This window comes from Grammomys surdaster, unplaced genomic scaffold (genome assembly GCF_004785775.1).
Source record: "Grammomys surdaster isolate TR1022 unplaced genomic scaffold, NIH_TR_1.0 126138, whole genome shotgun sequence".
Classification (NCBI taxonomy): Eukaryota; Metazoa; Chordata; class Mammalia; order Rodentia; family Muridae; genus Grammomys; species Grammomys surdaster.
In genome coordinates, this window is record NW_021620946.1 from 15,170 (window position 1) to 37,717 (window position 22,548).

The 22,548-nt window shown below is 36.9% G+C and overlaps 1 protein-coding gene across 1 annotated transcript in view; it reads left to right on the plus strand.

The window, feature by feature from the left end:
* Positions 1–5: 5 nt before the first annotated feature.
* Positions 6–22,548, plus strand: part of LOC114612237 (complement factor H-like) — a gene marked incomplete at its 5' end in the record, with an annotated part of 61,755 nt that continues 39,212 nt past the window's right edge. Inside the window, one exon of the mRNA XM_028757198.1 lies at positions 6–144. Within this exon, the coding sequence (XP_028613031.1) occupies positions 6–144 (139 nt within the window). The remainder of the gene's footprint in view (positions 145–22,548) is intronic.

Sequence of the window (22,548 nt, forward strand, 5' to 3'; positions counted from 1 at the left end):
AATCTTCTTATTGGGAAAGAAAATATTTACAGGGTCAATCTGTAAAAGTCCTGTGTTACAATGGCTATCATCTTCCAAATGGTCAAGACACAATGACATGTACTGAGACTGGCTGGTCCCCTCCTCCCAAATGCATTACTATCAGTAAGTAACCAGCACTGAGATCACAAGATGCTCATGACTTTCCTTACCATTTGTACTAACTGTGGCGAATTGTCTCATTGTTTCCAGTGTGTACAAGTGAATACTGTAGATTCTTGATAAGTATATTGCAAAGTAAACACTCCTGGAAATAGTTAAGCTATAATACAAAATAATTGAGCAAACTTTTCTTTATTTTATAGTACTATGCAGTTTGAAATGACTTTGCCATTTTACTCAAAACTATATAAAAGTATAGTTTAAAATTGAACAAAATAGCCATACACATCATTCGTATATTCAAAAAGTAACATTTTATACAATGGCTAATTGACTTTGAATTCTCTATGATGTGCTACAGGAAAGATTCCTCTTGAATAGTGGGCATGGTCCAGGTTTGATGTTCTTTTCCAATCTTTGTACCAATATATATTTATGTTGTGTCAATTTCTTCATGTTGAGTATTCTTGTAAATGTCTCTGTTTTGTCTCATTTTATTAATTTTAAAATAAATATCTATAAGATGTTACAACATCATAGTGTTGATGTACATTCCTTTTAATACCACTTGTATATTTTAAATATAACCCTAGTTCAATTTGTAGTTTACTATTTTTCAAATGCAGGTTTTTCCAACTTTTACTTTAGCATTTGTTTTGCTGCAAAGTGAAGATTTCTAAAAAATAATCCTTTAGTTATACACGTCCCAGATGTGACCCTGGTTTTTTTTTTTTTTTGCTTCATATTGACATCTTTCTTTACATAGACTTGATTGCCATTATCTTGCATTTTCAGAATGATTTTCAATTATTATATAATAATGAGTACTTTTATGACTGTGATACATATTTAAAAGTATAATCTGTTTTTGAATGCTCATCAATTGCCTTTTATTATACCATTTTGCTGATGAGAAACTTTTCTTACCTTCAATTTTTTAGATACTTGTCCTTTCTTTAATCTCCAAGAATTTTTATCTTCATTTATTTAAGATTTTTTATTGGACATTTTGTTTATTTACAATACAAATGCCAACCCCTTTCCCCATTTACGCTCCCTACAAACCCCTATCAAATCTGCCCTCCTCCTTTATGATTTTATACCATTTTGATTACATGCATGTTTTAAGTTCAGTTCTTGGTTGAGGGTCTAGCACCACAATAGGTGCAAATTGTCAAGGAACAAGCGAAACAATAAACACAAGTAGTCAAAGTAAAAGCAAAGCATTAAACCCAATTACTTGAACACTCCCGTGATTCCTGTTTCTAAGGGCTTATCAGGATGACCAAAGTATCTGAACCTACTTCCTTATCATAGCCCAAAGTCATTTTTGTGTCTGAAGCCTACTTCCTCATTGTAGTCTAAGACTTAGATTCCTGCCTGAAATTACTCCTTTGCTCTACCCTAATGTTAGATTCCTGCCTGAAACCTACCTCCTGTCCTTGGCCAATATCATACTCCAGCCAAGCGGCACATTTCCTTATCCTTGGCTCATGTGAGATTCTTGCCAAGCAACCCCAAAGGCTCTCTGCCTTTCTTATTTCAATAACAAGACTGAGCCAGTCTTAGGTCGTTCTGACAAGAATGCATTCCTTACTAGTCATGGAATATACATTATCAAGGGCATTTATATCTTAGGTTTATAAGGCTCAGTGAAGAATCTTACCTGTCCTTGGCTTGCAAACCTGTTAATTTAATAATTCTGTCTGGGAGTCCATTTTAAGGTTCAAGCGATGTACTTGCCTGCCAAAATGTTGATGTTGTTGAAGAAAAGCTTTAACACAATGGGCAGAAATAAACGTATTTCCAGGACAAAAAGGGCTAGCATGATCAACCTATATATGCCATTTTTTGTAGCTTGAACAAAATAGAAATACTGACCTCAGGTGATGGGTAATTTTATCTGCAGTATCTACCTCATCAACGTTCAGCAGAGCAGCATTCGTGAATTTCATTAGTTCTCTATGTTTCATTAAAACACCCCAAGACTTTTTAGAATTATGCCAAATACACTGCATGTTTCACTAAACTTCTTCCTAATTATAATGACTACCACTGCAAATTGTAGAACTAACATGAATCCAATAGTATTTGCCAACATTCAAGATGGATCCTTACCCATAAATTCTGAAGCTCCTTCAGTAATTTGAATAGGAAAAAGAGCATCAATCCGGTCTTCGAGATGCCTATCTAAGTCTGCTAATATATTCAATACTTTGGTAACATATTTTGCTAAATGATTAACAAAAGTATCTATCTTAACTTCTTGTGTCACAGCAATTGCAGAAGCAGTGGTGCTAGCAATTAATGTAATTAAAGCTGTTATGCCAGCAATAATCAAGCCCAGTACCTTCTTTCTTCTACTTAATGCCTGACTCATTTCTTCCAGTACTGGGAGGCTAATTTTATAATATCAAAGATCTTTGATACACAGGGCACTGAAACAAAAGCTGGTTGAGAGACCTCCATAACAGACATGCCAGATTTCAAAACACAAACACAATAAGAAGGTGTACAAGCAATGCAATTTACATTAAATACTGTAGAAGAAACAAAAGTATTAACTTGACAATTTAAAGAACCTTAAGACATGTGCTAACCCCTGTCTGAAATCTAGATCCTACCCCAACTTTATCTCTTGCTAACGTGACATCATTGTGAACTGCAGCTAATTTCCATATATGTCTCTGAAAGTCTCCAGAACCAGACTTCCAATTGGAGATTGTTATTTCCAATATTGGATTGATTTCTATGCCAGTTCATGATTGCGTCTGAATAATTGGTCACAGTTAAGAATAATAGAAGAGGCATTATAACTTCTTCTTTTGATTCTCTCTTCCACAAGGTCTAAAATCTTGAGGCAAGGCAGCTTGTCCCATCAGGGGTATAGGTTAGCAAAGTGGATTGGAAACCTATGTCCAATTCAACTTCCCAGTCACCATTGTCAGGGCACTCAGCAAGCTCATGCTCAGCATCATTGTTTGTCCGGGTATCAGCATGTCTCACCCATTGCTCTGGCAGCCACCATCCTCCTTCAACATCTTCCAGAAAAAAATGCCCTTTTCCCCATCTTTAATACTTGATATGGATCATACCTTATGCTAGTAATTGGAACCTTCTCTTTCACCTATGCATATGTATGTCTAGTTGTAGAGTACCAGAGTCACTCAGCAAAAAGTTCCTTGGCATTCAAATTTTTTAGAAAAATATTTTAAAATGAATAATAAAAGAATATAATTTAAATAAATTTATGGTGTACAGGAGTGTATCAACCCCTTTTTTAATTTATAAAGATATTTTTTAAAGTTACATGAGCCCATTTCACAGTCTCCTCTCCTTGAAAATTATAAGGAATCCCATATTATTGGTAATGTTAAATTGCTGCTGAAATGTCTCGACTGTTCGAGTGCTATAGCAAGTTCCATTACTTGTTTGTTTGTTTGTTTGTTCATTTTTCTGTTTTATAATTGGGTACTTTATCTATCTACATTTCAAATGTTATCCCCTTGCCCCATTCTCCACCAACCAAACCCCTTAACCCATCCTCCCTTCTCCCATTTCTATGAGGGTGTGCCCCCACCTCCCTCACACTCCCAACTGCCTTCTCTCAAATTTTCCCACGCTGGGGAATCCACCCTTCAAGGGACTAAGGCTGTCCTCTCCCACTGATGCCCTACAAGTCCATCCTCTTCCACAAATACAGCTAGAGACATGGTTCCCTCCATGTGTGTTCCCAGGCTAGCTATTAAGACCCAGGGAGCTCTGGTTTGTTGGCATTGTCACTCTCCCCATGGAGACAAAAGCCCCTTCAACTCCTTCATTCTTCTCTCTAACTCCTCCACTAGGAAACCGGTGGTCAGTTTTATGATTAGCTGTCAACATCTGCCTCTGTATATGTCAGCTCTGGCAGTGCCTCTCAGGAGACAGGTATATCAGGCTGTGTCAGCATTCACTTTCTGACATCCACAACAGTGTAACACATGGTGATTTCATTTAAGAGGGATTTCCAGGTGGGGCATTCTCTGCATGGTCTCTCTTCCAATTTCTGTACCACACATTGTCTCATATTTGCTCCTGTGAGTATTTTCTTACTCCTTTTAAGAAACCCAAAGCACCCAAACTTTGGTCTTTCTTTTTCTTGAACTTCATGTGGTCTGTGAGTTATGTATTGGGTATTGTGAGATTTGGGGCTAATATCCACTTATCAATGAGTACATATCATGTGTGTTCTTTTGTGATTGGGTTACCTCACTCAGGGTGATATTTTCTAGTTCCATCCATTTGCCTAAAAATTTCTCAAATTCATTGTTTTTAATAGCTGAGTAATACTCCATTGTGTAAATGTACAACATTTTCAGTATCCATTCCTCTGTTGAAGGACATCTGGGTTCTTTCCAGCTTCTGTCTATTATAAATTAGACTGCTATGAATGTAGGGGAGATGTGTCCTTGTTATGTCCTTGGAGCATATTTTGGGTATATGCCCGGGAGTGGTATCACTGGATCCACATTTTATGAGGATCTGACAGACTGATTTCCAGAGTGCTTTGACAAACTTAGAATCCCACAACATCCTTGCCAGCATCTGTAGTCAACTGAGTTTTTAATCTTAGCCATTCTGACTGGTGTGAGGTGGAATATCAAGATTGTTTTGCTTTGCATTTTCCTGATGACTAAAGATGTTGAACATTTCTTTAGGTGCTTCATGGTCATTTATATTCCTCAGTTGAAAATTCTTTGTTGAGCTCTGTACTCCACTTTTAATAGGGTTATTTTGTTGTCTGCAGTCTAATTTCTTGAGTTCCCTGTAAATTTTGGATATTAGTCCTCTATTAGATGTAGGATTGGTAAAAAATATTTTCCCAATCTGTTGGTGGCCATTTTGTCTTATTGACAGTGTCCCTTGCCTTACAGAAGCTTTGTAATTTTATAAAGTCCTATTTGTCAATTCTCGATCTTAGAGCATATGCCATTGGTGTCCTGTTTAGGAACTTTTCCTTTGTGCCCATGTATTTGAGGCTTTTCCCCACTTTCTCTTCTATTAGTTTCACTGTGCCAGGTTTTTTATGGAGGTCCTTGATCCACTTGGACTTGAGTTTTGTACAAGGAGATATTAATAGATAGATTTGCATTTTCCTACATGCTGACCTCCAGTTCAACCAGCACCACCTGTTGAAAATGTTGTGTTTTTCCACTGAATGGTTTTAGTTCCTTTGTCAAAGATCAAGTGACTATAGATATGTGGGTTCATTTCTGGGTCTATTATTCTATTCTGTTGATCTCCTTGCCTAACTCTGTACCAATATGATGCAGTTTTTATCACTATTGATCTAAAGTACAGCTTCAGTTCAGGGATGGTGATTCACCCAGATGTTCCTTTATTGCTCAGAATAGTTTTTGCTATCCTGGCTTTTTTTGTTATTCCAAATTAATTTGAGAATTGCTCATTCTATCAATGTGAAGAATTGAGTTGGAATTTTGACAGGGATTGCATTTACTATATTTAATCCTGCCAATCCATGAGGATGGGAGATCTTTCTATCTTCTGAGATCTTTGATTTCTTTCTTCAGGGATTTGAAGTTCTTGTCAAATCAGATCTGTCAGTTGCTTGGTTATATTCACATGAAGGTATTTTATATTATTTGTGACTATTTTGAAGGGAATTGTTTCCCTAATTTCTTTCTCAGCTTGCTTATCCTTTAGGTAGAGGAATGCTACTGATTTGTTTTAGTTAATTTTCTATCCAGCCACTTTGCTGGAGTTGTTTATCAAGGTTAGGTGTTCTATGGTGGAAGTTTTGTGATTACTTAAGTATACTATCATATCATCTGCAAATAGTGATATTTTGACTTCTTCATTTCCAATGTTAATTTCTTTGATCTCTATTTTTTGTCTAATTGTTCTCCCTGGGATTTTGAGTACTATATTGAATAGATAAGTAGAGATTGGGCGGCCTTGCTTAGTCCCTGATTTTAGTGGGTAGCTTCAACTTTCTCTCCATTTAGTTTGATGTTGGCTATTGGTTTGCTGTATATTATTTTTACTAAGTTTAATTATGGGCCTTGGATTCCTGTTCTTTCCAAGACTTTTACCATGAAGGGGTGTTGAATTTAGTCAAATGCTTTCTCAACATCTAGTGAGATGATCATGTGGTTGTTTTCTTTGAGATTGTTTATATAGTGGATTACATTGATGGATTTCTGTATATTATACCATCCTTGCCTTCCTGGCATAAAGCCTACTTGATGATGGTGGATGATTGCTTTGATGTTTTTTTTGATTCAGTTTGAGAGAATTTTATTCAGTATTTTTGCTTCAACATTCATAAGGGAGATTGATCTGAAGTTCTCCTTCATTGTTGGGTCTTTGCCTGGTTTAAGGATGTACATCATTGTGGCTTCATAAAACGAAATGCGTAGTGTTCCTTCTGTGTCTATTTTATGGAATAATTTATAGAAAATTGGTATTACGTCTTCTTGGAAAGTCTGACAGAATTCTGTACTAAAGCAATCTGGTCCTGGGCTTTTTTTCTTTTTTTGGTAGGGAGACTATTAATGACTGCTGCTATTTATTTAGTGGTTATAGGACTATTTAGATGGTTTCTGATCCTGATTTAACTTTGGTATCAGGTATCTGTTAGGAAATTGTTCATTTCATCCAGATTTTCCAGATTTTTGAGTATAGGCTTTTATAATAAGATCTGATAATGTTTTTGAATTTCCTAATTTTCTGTTGTTATGTTTCTCTTTTCAGTTCTTATGTTTATTAATTTGGATACCGTCTCTGTACCCTCTGGTTAGTTGGGCTAAAGGTTTATTTATCTTGTTGATTTTCCCAAAAAACAGCTCTAGGTTTTATTGATTCTTTATGTATTTCTTTTTGTTTTTACTTGGTTGATTTCAGCCCTGAATTTGATTATTTTCTGCTGTCTACTCCTCTTTGGTATATTTGCTTCTTTTTGTTCTAGAGCTTTCATATATGCTGTCAAGCTGCTAGATTGTGTACTCTTCAGTTTCTTTTTGTAGGCACTTAGAGCTATGAGTTTTCCTCTTAGCACTGCTTTCATTGTGTGCCACAAATTTTAGTATGATGTGTCCTCATTTTCATCAAATTCTAAAAATTCTTTAATTTCTTTCTTTATTTCTTCCTTGACCAAGTTATCATTGAGTAGAGCATTGTTCAGTTTCCATTTATATGTGTGCTTTCCATTGATTTTTATCAGTATTTAAGACCAGCCTTAAGCAGTGGTGATCTGATAGGATACATGGGATAATTCCAATCTTCTTGTTTCTGTTGAGGGCTGTTTTGTGACCAAGTATATGGTCAGTTTTTGAGAAGGTATCATGAAGTGGTAAGAATAAGGCATATTATTTTTCGATGAAATGTTCTATAAACTGCCAATACCATCTGGTTTATAACTTATCTTAGTTTTACTGTTTCTCTATTTAGTTTCTGTTTCCATGATCTAGCCATTGATGAGAGTGGGATATTGAAGTCTCCAACTATTATTGTGTGAGGTGCAATGTGTACTTTGAGCTTTAGTAAAGTTTCTTTTATGAATGTGGGTGCTTTTGCATTTGGTGCATTGATGTTCAGAATTAAGATTTCATCTTAGTTAATCTTCCTTTGATGAGTATGAAGTGTTCATTCTTATCTTTCTTGATAACTTCTAGTTGAAAGTTGATTTTATTTGATATTAGAATGGCTACTCCAGCTTGTTTCTTGGGACCATTTGCATGGAAAATTGTTATCCAGCCTTAAATTCTGAGGTAGTGTCTGTCTTTGTCACTGAAGTGTGTTTCCTGTATGCAGCAAAATGTTGGGTCCTGTTTACATATGCAGTCCATTAGTCTATGTCTTTTTATTAGAGAATTGAGTCCATTGATGTTAAGAGCTATTAAGGAGAAGTGATTGTCGCTTCCTGTTATTTTAGTTATTATAGCTGGAGTTATATTTGTGTGGCAATCTCCTTTTGGGTTTGTTGGAAGATTACTTTCTTGCTTTTTCTAGGGCATAATTTTCTTCCTTGTGTTTGTAGTTTCCCTATATTATCCTTTTTAGGTCTGGATTTGTGGAAAGATATTGTTGGACCATGACAGGATAACTTGGCTTCTGGTCAAACACTGGCTAGAGATGGCTGGAGACCCAGCAGCTATCCCTGCAAGGAACAGCATATGTTTTGCTGTCCTCTCAGACTTCAGGCTCCTGACAGGAACCTGAATACCTCCATTGATCAGCACCTTTCAGTTAAGTAGGGCAATGCCCCTACCAGCCCCTCCACAGGTAGAGGGCATGACTACAGGCTGCAGAGCCTCAAGGATTCTCCATATTAATGAGGTACCTACAATCCAGAGAGCGTAACCAATTAAGCATTCCTTCCCAGACCCTCCTCGTTACAAATAGTATTTAACCTCAGGCCTGCCCTGAGGACATGGGTGCAGCTACATTCTCTTTCTGCCATAACAATAAAGCTTTTAAAACCCTAGACTTCCTCTCATCTTTTGGACCCTCTGTGAAGAACCACAGAGGGAGCCTTCGATTTCCCATGTTGATGCTCTCTGTGTTCCAGCCATGGAGGCCTCCCAACTCAAGCAAGCTAGCTGAGCCAGCCTTGATTCAGCCACATGAGTTGCAGTGACCAAGAGTTTCTATCCCACAGGACACCTCTGGAGTGTCTCTTCCTTGCCCCTCTTGGTTACAGGGCAGGTCCAGCCTGTATGTCTCCAGTCTCAGTTCTTCTGTGGCTCCCAGCACTGTCTAGGAGTCCAAGGACAGAGACCACCAGTCTCCTGATCAGCTGGTTGGGCCCAGTGACCACCTACCCAGTAGCTCTGTCCCCACAGGACTTCAGGTTGAGACATCTGCACGCCAGGGCAGAGCCCCTTGGCTTTTAATAGTCCAGTGTCCACCTGACCCCACGTGGAGTGAACTCAGTCAAATTCCTGTGTTTCTGCTCTCTGAGCCCTGGTCCTTGCCGCGTGGGGCGGCAGAAATGAGGAATCCACTACTCAGCACAACAGAACCCATGACCACTCTTGAGCTACAGCCAAAGAATGTATTGTATAAATTTGGTTTTGTCATGGAATATCTTGGTTTCTCCATTTATGGTAATTGAGAGTTTTGCTGTCATTTGTGTTCTTTTAGGGTCTGTATAATATCTGTCCAGGATCTTCTGGCTTTTATAGTCTCTGGTGAGTAGTCTGGTGTAATTCTTATAGATTTGCCTTTATAAGTTACTTGACCTTTTTCCCTTATTGCTTTAATATTCTTTCTATGTTTTGTGCATTTGGTGTTTTGATTATTATGTTACTGGAAGAATTTCTTTTCTTATATAGTCATTTGCACTTCTCTAGGCTTCTTGTATTTCCATAGGCATCTCTTTCTTTAGGTTAAGGAAGTTTTCATCTATAATTTTGTTTAAGATATTTACTGGCCTTTAAGACGGGAATTTTCACTTTTTTTCTATACCTAGTATCCTTAGGCTTGGTCTTCTCATTTTGTCCTGGATTTCCTGGATGTTTTGGGTTAGGAGTTTTTTGCATTTTGTATTTTATTTGACAGTTGTGTCAATGTTTTCTATGGTATCTTCTGCACCTGAGATTCTCTCTTCTATCTCTTGTATTCTGTTGGTGATGCTTTCATCCATGACCCCTGATCTCTTTCCTAGGTTTTCTATCTCCTGGGTATTCTCCCTTTGTGATTTCTCTATTATTTCCACATCAATTTTACATCTTGAATCATTTTTTTCAATTTTTTTCACCTGTTTGGTTGTGTTTTCTTATAATTCTTTAAAAGCTTTTTGTGTTTTCTCTTGAGGGCTTATACTTATTTACATGTGTTCTACTGTATTTCTTTCAAGGAGTTATTTATGTCCTTCTTAAAGTCAAAGTCTTCAATCATCATCATGAGAAGTGACTTTAAAATTTAATCATGCTTTTCTGGTGTCATCAGGTATTCAGTACTTGCTATGGTGGGAAAACTAGGTTCTGATGATGCCAAGTAACCTTGGTTTTGTTTCTTATGTTCTTGTGCTTGCCTTTTTCCATCTGATTATTTCTAGTGCTAATTTCACTCACTATCTCTGACTGGAGCCTGTCTGTCCTGTTATCTTAGCTTTGTCATAACTCCTCAGAGTCCAGCTGTGTCTGTGATCCTGTGATCCTGAGACCCTGGTTGTGATAGCTCCTGGAAGTCAGGCTGCTTCTGGGCTCCTGAAATCCTGGCTTGCCCAAGCTCCTGTATTCTGTGATCCTATTATCCTATGTTCCTATGTGTTAGAGCTTCTGGGAGTCCAGCCTTCATGGGATTTTGGGGGGTTGGGTGAAAATCTGAAGCCTTAGGGCTGCTCTAGGCACAAGGCAGACATGAAGGGTCCTGGGCCACTGGCCTTGAGGGAGTTTGTGGGTCCCAGAAGGTTTCTAATTACTCTCTGTTTTGGGGGAGGAGGGGTTATGACTTACTCATCTATACTCTTGGGCAGTTTGGAACTCCTTGGAGACCAGCCTCCTCTGGGTTTTGGGGAGTTGGGTACAGAGCTTAAGGCTTAGAGCTGCTCCAGGTGCAGGTGCATAAAGGAAGTGTCCTGTGCCACTGGCCTTGATCTTACTTAATATTTTAAATGATTAAAACTATTGATCTATTTAAAACCTTTCCTGTGTTTTTATTTGATAGTATTTCTTTTAAAACTAGCATTGCTTATAGCCTTAATATTACACATTATTCCTAGGATTTTTGTTAATTGGGTTGAACTATATCAGTATATAATATTTTTAAAATGTTTCTGGTCTTTTTACTTTTTAAAGTCTTCTTCAGGTAAATTACTTTAGTTTTCTTTCTTCAAGTAGTTCAAGGTATTTTAAAACAACTGACAGCTCTATGCTCACATTCCAAGAACCTATCTATGAAAAAAATCATTTTTCTGCAGGAATCAGTTCACACATATTTAATGTTCCAGGTCAGTGACATTAACAAATGAATGTAATTATACGACTACAACAACCCCATTTAGAACTAGTCTTCTGAGGAATTTATCTTTTTCCCTTCTTCTTCAGCCTAAGTTAAATTTTACTATTCTAGGTATTAAAATTTCCCTTGGATACTGTTGTATTTTGTTTCTACTACATGATGTCAATAGATTAATACTTTGTGGGGTTTAACTGGATTGCTTTTGTGTTTGCTTGTTTTCATTCTAATATTTTTAATTTTTTTATCTTTATTTGTTATTTTCTCACGGAATACATCCTGACCACAGCCTCACCTCCCTCCATTCCTCCCAATGTCCTCCACTTCAATCTCCTCCATATAAGCTGTTCTCTATTTCCCCTCAGAGAAGAGCAGGCATCTGAGGGATATTAACTGAATACAGCATAACAGAATGCAGAAAGATTTCGTAGGAATCTGCATATGAAAGCTGGAGAAGGCAACCCAGTATTCAGAAAAGGGTCCCAAGAGCAGGCAATGAAGTCAGAGAGACCCCCCCCACTCCCACTGTTAGGAGTCTCACAAAATTCCCAAAATATGAAACCACAATTGTGAATACAGAGGATCTAGCACAGACCTATGCAGACTCCATGATTACCGCTTTAATCTCTATAAACCCTATGAGCCCTACTTAGTTTATTTTATGGACCAAGTTCTTCTGGTGTCCTCCAACCTTCTGGCTCCGGCAATCCTTACTTATCATCTTTTATTCTGGGTTGTCTTATCCTTGTCTATTGTTTGTCTGTATGTTTCTTCATCTATTTCCATTCAGTTGCTGGCCAAACCCTCTCGATGACTATTGGGCTAGTCACTAATCTATGTGTATAGCAGAATATTATTAGGAATCACTGGCTCTTTTTTTTTTTTTTTTGGTCAATCATGTTTAGTACCACCACCATTCTCTGAGGTATACAGCTTCCCATGCCTGGCCATCCAGGTATTGTGAGGTATGGACTCCCTTCATGGTGTGGTGGTTGATCACTCCCATAAGAACTGATTCACCATTGCCCTAGAATATCTTGCAGGCAGGAGAGATAGTGAGTCAAATGTTTTAATCCTGGGTTCAAATCCCAGTTCTTGCCAGTGGAAGATGTTACTGGTTGCAGAAGATGGCCTGTTCAGGCTCCATATTCTCCATTATGAGGAGACCTCCATAGAGTCACTTCATAAGTTCCAGGAAGTTTACACTGCAATATGTTTCCAAATTCCCCCTAAATGCCCAACTATTCCACTTGTCTCTCCATGTTCTCTCTCCTTCCCTCCTTCCCCACTTCCCTCCCTCCCTCCATCATATGATCCCTCCTGTTCCAATTCTGCCTTCCCCCAGTGCATACCCAAAATCTACTCTATATCTCCTTCCTGGGGAGATGCGTTTGTCCCTACGGCAGCCCTACTTATTACTTAGCCTTTCTGGGTCTCTAAATTGTAGCATATGATCCTTTACTTTACACTTAATATCCACTTATGATAAGTGAGTTCATACTATATTTGTGTTTCTGGGTCTGAGTTGCTGTACTTCAGATGATTTTTTCCTAGTTACATCTGTTTGTCTATAAATTTTGTGTTGTCCTATTTTTCAATAAATTAGTGATAATTTATTGTGCAAAAATATATTACATTTTCTTCATTGATGATTTAACTAAGGGAGACTAGATTATTTCTAGTTTCTGACTATTATGAATGAAGCCACTTGAACGTAATTTGGCAAGTATCTTTCTGGTAGAATGTAGTATCTTTTAGTTATTTGCCAAACGATAGTATAGCTGGATCATGAGGGAGATCAATTTCCATTTTTCTGAGCAACTGTCTTATTGATTGCAATAATGACTATGAGTTTGCACTTACAAAAGCAATGCAGGAGTATTTCCCTTGTCTACATTCCCATCAGCATGAGCTGTCACTTATGTTATTGATCTTAGCCACTCAGAAAATGGAAAATTGGAATCTTAAAGTAGTTTAAATTTGTATCTTACTGATGGCAAAGAATGTTGAGTATTTCTTTAAGTGTTCCTAGGCCATTGAAATTGTCCTATTGAGAATTCTGTTATACTTGAACCCCATTTTTAAATTTGATTATTTGTTTTGTTGATGTCTAATGTTTTAGGTCTTTTCTCATTAATTAATTAATTAATTAATTAATTAATTCACTTTACATCTTCATTATAGCTTCATCCCTTTCTTTTCTCCCAGTCATTCTGTCTCTACCTCCTATCCCCCATGCCTCTCTACATTTCTCCTAAAATAAAGACAGACCTCTCATGGACACTGGTTTAATGTTTTATTGCTGTAAAGACACTATGACCAGGGAAACTTTTAAAAAGGAAAATATTTAATGGGGGAAGGCTTAGAGTTTCAGAGGTTCAGTCCATTATCATCATGGTGGGAAGCATGGCATTGTAAAGGCAGACTTGGTGCTGATGGAGCCAAGAGTTCTACAGCTTATTCTCAAGGTAAACAAAAGTAGACTCCACACTAGGCAGAGCTTGAGTATAGGATATCAAAGCCCACCCCCACAGTAAAACATTTCCTCCAACAAGGTTACACCTGCTAGTAATACTGTTTTTCATGGTGCAAGCATATTCAAACCATCATATGCCACTTCTTGGCACTCATAGGCTTATTCAAATATGGGAGTCTATAGGGGTCATACTTAGCCATATCATAATGCAAATACATTTAGTCAAACTTCAAAAGTCCCAATAGTCTACCAAAATCTCAACAATGTTTAAAAGTCCAATGTTCAAAGTCTCTTCTAAGATTCACACAATCTTCTTATTGTAATCTCCTATAAAATCAAAATCTAAAAGCAGATTACATACTTCCAACATCACACCACACATATTACCATTCCAAATTGTCATAGTGAGGAAACTCCAAACTCTGCATCTCCATGTCTGCTCCTGAACTCCTTTTCACTTTGATGACTGCAACACATTTTTTCTTTTGGGTTGATTATACCATCTAGCAGCTTTTCTTACCATGTATTATATAGCTCTGGCATCTCTAACATCTTGCAGTATCGAAGACAATTCCAATTTTACAACTTTTTTGTTATAATGTCTAGGATACACACATGGTCTTCTGTGTTCCTTCAAAACGTGTGGTCACTTCTCCAGTTCTGTCATGCTAGGTTTTTTTTGACTCCACTCCATTCTGACGACTGACATTGGTGATAATCTCATGGTACAGACATTTCCAATTCACTGGAGTCTCCTGCTGCAACTAGGCTTTATAAATAATTATTCACAGGGTCCTGCATCATGCCAAGTCCCACGTTTTTTGGATGACTCCTTCAGTCCTGGGCTTTCAGGGGCTGGAACATACCATCCTTGTTCTATTATTCACTGACTAGGCTTTGTTGTCTTAGCACTTGGTCTATAAACTAACCATGAACTCACACACAGAACTGATTTTTTTTCTGTCTCCTGGATTAAAGGTGTATAACTATTTTTTGGCCAGTATGCCTCAGTATCTCAATCAAATCATGTGTCATCAAATGTCAAGATTCATATCAAAAGCATGTATCTCCCAGCCACTACATCTGGATCATTGGTGTGCCTTCCATAACTAGATTGTAGTTCACTTCAGATTACAATTCTAAATAAAATAAATAACTAGGTAACAGTAATCCTTAACATGATATAACTATCCCTAGTTGAATTGCAAACACATAAACAATAAGCTTAGCTGGGTTGACTCTAGCCCCAAGATCACTACTCCCTTAATTCCATTGAATATCTTTGAACAGAGGACATGCTCCTGTGCCCTGTTAGTACTTGAATCATATATTATGTCGTTTTACCTTTTAATTTTGCTATAGTTGATCAAAATGCTTCTCATAAGAGTAAATCACAGGACTGAGTCTAAACTTGGATAAGTTGAGACTTCTTTTTTAAATATAATTAATCTGAATCTCTTCATATTAGGCTCATGCAACCTCTTCAGACAAGGGCAAAAAGCAGCCATATTCTTCATCAAAATATCACAAGAACAGTCTATAGACGACATACAAAAATTCTTCTCTGAAACATCTTGAGCCAGGCCCCCACAGATCAATTCACCCTCAGCACCACTGTCTTTAATGTTTCTATTAGTACGGACCATTAAGCCCCACTTAAAGGACTCTATTGCTTTCCAAAGTCCCCAAATTCACATTTCTCTAAGCAAAAATGTAACCAGCCCTATCACAGCAATACCCCACTCCCTGAAACCAAGTTCTGTATTAGAGTTTCATTGCTGTGAAGAGATTCCATTACCAAGGCAATTTTTACAAAGAACAAAATTTAATTGAAGATGGCTTACAGTTTCAGACATTCAGTTTATTATCATCATGGTGGGAAACATGGCATCATACAGGAAAAATTGGTGCCTATGGAACCAAGAATACCATATCTTGATCTTAAGGTAGGCAGTAGGAGACCATCTTTCCACACTGGACAGAGGATGAGCATAGGACATCAAAGCCCACCCCCACAGTGAAACATTTCCTCCAACAAGGCCATATCTCCTAAAAGTGCCACTTCCCATGGGACAAGCATATTCTAATCACTACAGAAATCAACCCTCCTTGGCATATTAAGTTGTAGTATGACTGGACATATACTCTATTGAGGTTCAACAAAGCTGTCCAGTAGGATCCAAAGACAAGCAACAGAGTCAGAGAGAGCCCCTGCTCCTGGTGTTAGAAGTCCTAGATATTATTACTTATCAGATATAGAATTGGTGAAAATCATTTCTCATTCTTTAAGCTCCTGTGTTTTTTTGTTTTTTTGTTTTTTTGTATTGTATTGTTTGTTTTGTTTGTTTGTTTTGTATTGTTTTTCCAATAGATAATATCCTTTGCATTACAGAAACTTTTCAGTCCCATTTATTACTGTTAATTTTAGTGCCTTTAGTATAGGAGTTTTTTTTTAAGGAATATTTTCTAGTGCCATTGTATTCGTTGCTATTTCCTACTTTCTGTTCTATCAGGTTTGGTGTGTCTGGTTTCATGTTGGTGTCTTTGATCCAATGGTCTTAATTTTTGTGTAGGATGATAAATATAGATCTATTTGAATTCTTCTACATGAAGACATACAATTAGACAAGAACCATTTGTTTTTGTTTGTTTTTTATTAATTAATTAATTTATTTATTATTTACATTTCAAATGTTGTCTCTCTATCTGGTCTCCAATCTGTGACTCCCCCACCCCCCTCCTCTTTGCATCTAAGAGAATACTCACCTGCCTACCCATTCCTGCCTCACCTTTTAGTATAAACCATCTCTGGAGCATCAGGCCTCCACAGGACCAAGAGCCTCCTCTCCCATTGATGACAGATAAGGCAGTCCTCTGCTACATATGTAGGAGGAGCCACAAAGTGGCCTATGTAAAATATTTTTGAGGGTGGTTTAGTCCCTGGGAGTTCTCAGGAGGTCCAGTCAGTTGATACTGCAGTTCTTCCTCTGGCGTTGCAATCCCCTTCAGCTCCTTCAATCCTTCCCCTAACTCTTCCATTGGTGTCTAAAAGCTCAGTCCAGTGATTGGCTGTGACTCTCTGCATCTGTCTTAGTCAGGTGCTGGTAGGGCCTCTCAGAGGTCAGCATACCAGGCTCCTCTCTGCACGCACATCTTTGTATCATCATTAGTGTCATTTTATTGTATACAGAGTTTTCTGGAATATTTTGGTTAGGATCCTTTTCCACTTTGTATTTTCTTTCACTGTTGTGTCATGATCTTCTATAATATCTTCTACACCTGAGATTTTCCCTTCTGACTCTTGCATTTTGTTGGCAATGCTTGAATTTGTAACTCCTGATATCTTTTCTAGGTTTTCCATTTCCAGGGTTGCCTCCATTTGTGATTTCTTTATGGTTTCTAATTCCATTTGTAGATCCTGAAAGATTTTATTCCCTTCCTTCACCTGTTTGATTGTGTTTTTCCTGTATTTTTAAAGAACTTTATGTGTTTCTTTTAGGTCTTCTAACTGTTTATCTGTGTTCTTTTGTAAGTCTTTAAGGGAGTTATTTGTACCCTTCTTAAAGTCCTCTTTCATCTTCATGAGATGGGATTTTAGGTCAGAATCTTGATTTTCAGGCTTGTTAGGGTACCTAGGGCTTTCTGTGGTGAGAGAACTAGGTTCTGAGTTGTCAAGTGGCTTTTGTTTCTGTTGCTTATGTTCTTGTGCCTGCCTCTCATCATCTGGTTATCTCTGGTGTTAACTGGCCTTGCTGTCTCTGCCTATAGCCTTTCTCTTTTCTTCTTTGTGATCTGGGTTAGAGCAGGTCTTCTTGGAGGTAAACAGTACTGTCTCTGGTTGGGTTCCCACCACTACAAATCCCTCCCAAAATGATTGCCTCCCCTCCTCTGAGGATAAGAGGAAGACACACTTGGGTATAACTACACCTGGGACATTCAGTTTCAGTAGACCCATGTCCATTCTATAACTTTGAGTCCCAACTAGGCAGTCAAGTTAGCAGAAGGGGATCCAATGGTAGGTAACTGAAACAGCCTCCTCTACAATTAGACAGAAGTCATGAAGACTAAGTTCCACATCTGCTACAAATATATAGATTCACTGGTTCCAGTCCATGCATGCTCCTTTTTTGGTGGTTCAGTGAATCTCCAGGTTAGTTGAATTTGCAGGACTTCATGTGTTGCTTTTGCCCTCTCCAGTTCACTCAGTTCTATGTCCCACTCTTCCACAAGCACCCAAAGCACTGCCTAATGTTTGGCTGTGAGTTACTGCATTTTTTGATATACTGCTGGATAAAGTCTCTCAGGAGACAGTTATGGTAGGCCTCTGCCTGCAAGAATGGAGGAGTTTCATTAAAGTATCAAGAGTTATCCCTCTCACATCAGATGTGTGTCAAGTTGGAGCAGTCATTGGTTGGCCATTCTCTCAGTCTCTGCTGCATCTTTATATCTATCTATCTATCTATCTATCTATCTATCTATCTATCTATCTATCATCTATCTACCTATCTATCTAGTATATCTACTAGGCAGTATAAATTTTGGGTTGAAGGTTTTGTGGGTGGGTTTGTGTCACCCTCTCTCCACTGGAAGTTCTACCTGTGTATAGAAGGTGAGCACTTCAGTCATCATATACCCTAGTGGTAGGAATCTCAGCGAGGGTTACCTCAATAGACTCCTCAGAACCTCCCCTATCTCAAGTATCCATCTGTTTCCAGAAATGGATTGCCATACTCAAGATGATATTTTCTAGTTCCACCCATTTGTCTGAAAGTTTCAAGATGTTTTTGTTTTTGCTGAGTAATATTCTATTGTGTAGATGTACTACATTTCTTTATCCATTCTTCTGTTGAATGGCATCTAGATTGTTTTCAGTTTCTGGCTATTATGAATAAAGTTGCTATGAACATAGTTGAGCAAGTGTCCTTGTAGTATAGTGGGGCATCTTTTTGGTATATGTGCAGGAGTGATATAGCTGGGTCTTGGGGTAGTTCTATTCACAGTTTTTTTGAGAAACTGACAAATTGATTTCCAAAGTGATTATATCAGTTTGCAGCTCCACTAGAAATGGAGGAGTGTTCCCCTTTCTGCACATCCTCAACATGTATTTGACATGTTGAGTCAACAAAGTCAAATATGCCTTTGATCTTATTCATTCTGACAGGTGTAAGATGGAATCTCAGAATCTATTTGATTTGCACTTTCCTGATGGTTTAGGACATGAATATGTCTCCAAGTGTTTCTCTACAGTTCAAGACTCTCTTGTTCAGAACTCTCTATCCGGTTTTTTAACTCCATTTTTGTTTAGGTTATTTGGCATTCTATCTTGAGTTCTTTATGTATTTCAGATATTGGTCCTCTGTCGGATGTAAGATTGGTAAATATCTTTTGCTGTTCTGTTGGCTGTTACTTTCTCCTATTGATTTTGTCCTTAGTCTTGCAGAAGATTTTCAGTTACATGATGTCCAATTTATTAATTGTTGATCTTACTGTCTGAGCTATTAGTGTTCTGTTCAGAAATTTGTCTTCTGTGCCAATGAGTTCAAGGCATTTCCCTTTTTCTCTTTCATTAGATTCATTGTTCCATTTTATGTTGAGGTATTGGATTTACTTAGACTTGAGTTTTGTGCAGGGTTATATGTATGGGTATATTTACATTCTTCCTAGCACTGCTTTCATTGTGTTCCATAAATTTTCATGTGCATTCATTTACACTGAATTCTTGGAAATATTTAACTTCTTTCTTTATTACTATCTTGACTGTGTAGTCCTCAGTAGAACTAACTTGATCTGTGTTCATGAGTTTGGAGGTCTTTTATAGTTTTTGTTTTTGAAATCCAGATGTAATCTCTTGTGGTCTGAGAGGAAGGATGCAAGTGATCATTTCTGTTTTCTAGTATCTGTTGAAATTTGTTTTGTGAGTAAGTAAGTAGTCAACTTTGGAGAAAATGCTGTAAGATGCTGAGAAGAAACACACACACACATTTAAAAAAACGTATATACACACACATAACACACACAAATACACACACGCTCACACATATGTATATATAGGGTTGTTGAAATGTGTATAGATATCTGTCGTGTTCAACTTGCTCTATAGTGTTTTTTTTTTCTCCAGTATTGTCGCTGGATGACCTGTCATCTGGTGAGAGCAGGGTATTGGAATCTTCAAGTATCAGTGTCTGAAGATTGATGTATGGTTTAAGCGTGACTAAGATTCTTTTACAAGCATAGGTGTCTATGTATGGAGGCATAGATGTTAAAAATTGAAACAATATGTTTGTGAATCATTTCCTGGATTAAAATTTTTGCTGAATATAGTATTCTAGGCTGGCTCTGTGATATTTTTAGAACCTGAAAGACATTTGTCTAAGCCTTTCTTTAGACTTTCCTTTGAGAAGTCAGATGTAATTTTAATATGTGTATCTTACTTGTTCTGTTTTCCTTGTAGGTTTCAATATACTTTCTCTGCTCTGAATGCTTAGCATTTTGATTTTTGCATTTTGAGTGATCTTTCTCTTCTGGCCCCATCTATTTGGTGTTTTTGTGTGCTTCATGTATCCTTATAAGCAATTGCGTCTTTTGGATAAGAAAATTTTTCTTATATGCTTTTGTCGAAGTTATTTTCTGGACCATTGTCTTAGTTAGGGTTTTACTGCTCTGAAACGATACCTTGAGCAAGGCAACTCTTATAAGGATAACATTTAATTGGGGCTGGATTACAGGTTCATCCATTTTTATCATTGTGGGAACATGGCAGCATCACGCTTTTTAAACTTAATCATAATACTTTCAGTAGCATGTGTATATCGTTTTTCTATGTTAGGGCTACTAAAGTAACTCAATTTTATTTAAATGATGGATTTACATAGATCTACAACAATTAAGCTATTTATACAATTTAAAGGATTATTTTCGTTATTTTAAAATGAGAAAATTGTGAGCTATTTATATAAATTAAAATTTACAAAGAATTTCTTAGAAAAAGATATAAAACTGAAATTAGTAAGTATTATGATATTCTACATAATTCAGCCTGTAGTAATCTTACAACTGGTTTATAAGGGTGGTTGGAATAATTTGCAGCCATAACAGCAATGATGAGCAGGGCTTACAATTGAATTGATTTACTTTAAGACTCAGAAGTGTCATGTTTCAGATTCAAAACACATCAGTGTAAGAACATATCCTTGTCCTTTAATTTCATCTTCCTATTGTACTAATAACAGCAATAACCTAAAAATCCCTCTTTAGTTGGATATATTCTTTCATCATTTATTTATAAGCCTTTATATATCTGGGATAAAAATTCCTTATCAAATTTGTGAATATTTTCTTCCATGACAAGACTCATTTTCTGAGTTTCTAATAGTTATTTCCAAGATTTTAACATTCAATGTGGCCCAAGTAAATATTTGTGAATTATTTTATGTATTTAGGACACTGAAAGATAATTTTCATTTTTGAGAATTTTATTTATTTTTTTATAGATTTCCAAATGTTTTATCAATATGTGTTGAACATATTCACCCATTTTGAACTAATTCCAGATGTATGTTGCCTTAAATAACCACCCAACTTCTTGTTCTCAGTTCTTTTTTTTTTTTTTGCTTCTTAAGTTAAGTCATGATATTCAATTTGTGCTATATTAATATTCTTGCATGTGCAGTGTTACACTGGAGAGTGGCTGATTTACCAGCTGTCATACTTATAAAGAAAATTGATTCTCCCTTTGCCAGTAGCTACTAGGAATATGTTTCTGTGCCCACCCATGCTTCATGCTGGAATTGGTCTGGATTACACTTGTGCAGGCCTTGGGCATACTCTCACAACCACTCTGAAATCAAATGTGTATCTCTCTTCCTGTATTTAGAAAATATGACATCCTGGTAGTCAGTACCTTTTCTGACTCATCTACTCCTTCTGCCCATTCTTCTGGAATGTTCCTTTAGCTATGGTTGGAGAGAGTGTAATAAAGAAAATGATAAAAGGCTGAATATTTCAGTCTCTTAGTATCTGCATATTGATCACTTGTATGTGTATGTTTGAATACATTCTACTTCAGATAGAAGCTTCTCAGGTGAAAGTTGAAAGATGTCTTAATTTTTTAAAAATGTATCTCTCATACAGAGTACTACATTTTATCATCTTTCTGCTCCCACCTACTCATCTCCTCTTCTTTCTCAATTTCTTGACCCTTTCTTTCGCGTTAATTGTTCAACAAACATACACACACACACACACATACACATATACATCTTAGTGAGTTCATTTACTGCTGGTAGCCTGAATATACATGTTTTAGGTCTGATCACTTGGGATTTGATAATTTATCAGGAAGAGGCCTATTCCTAGAGAAGACTGATTTTTCAGGAAATATTAATTACCTATTGCTCTTCATTGAGGGTAGAGATTATGAAATTTTCTCTATATGCATTAGGGGGCCGAATTGTATTGTAGTAAACTCACTTAGATAACCATAGGTTTGAGATTTCATGGGTGCTACCAGCCTGTCATATATAGAAGACATTATCTCATAGTAGGCATCCCAGTTTTCTTGGCCTAAAAGTCTTTCTGCTCCTTCTAAAATAGTGATTCCTCAACCCTAGGTATAGAAATTTTTGTAGTCACCAACATCATGGGTTTCTGTAGTGACTACTGTATTATATAAGACTTAATATCGGATAATATGAGACCCTAAAGAGTTAAATTTAAAATATTTAAATGTTAAATGAAAATATAGGTTGTAGAAATTTATTATTAGGGGACTATACTATATCTATTAATAAACACATTATATAGTACTTACATTATGTTTAAAGTATTTATATCCTTGTGCACTTTGAAGAAATGTCTTTCTATAGCCCCTTGCTATGTAGCTTTTAGAATAAGCTTGCTGTTGTATGAAAAATGCTTTTCTGGGATCAATTTTGAGAAAATTGATTCAGTGTAATTAATTTTCTTCTACC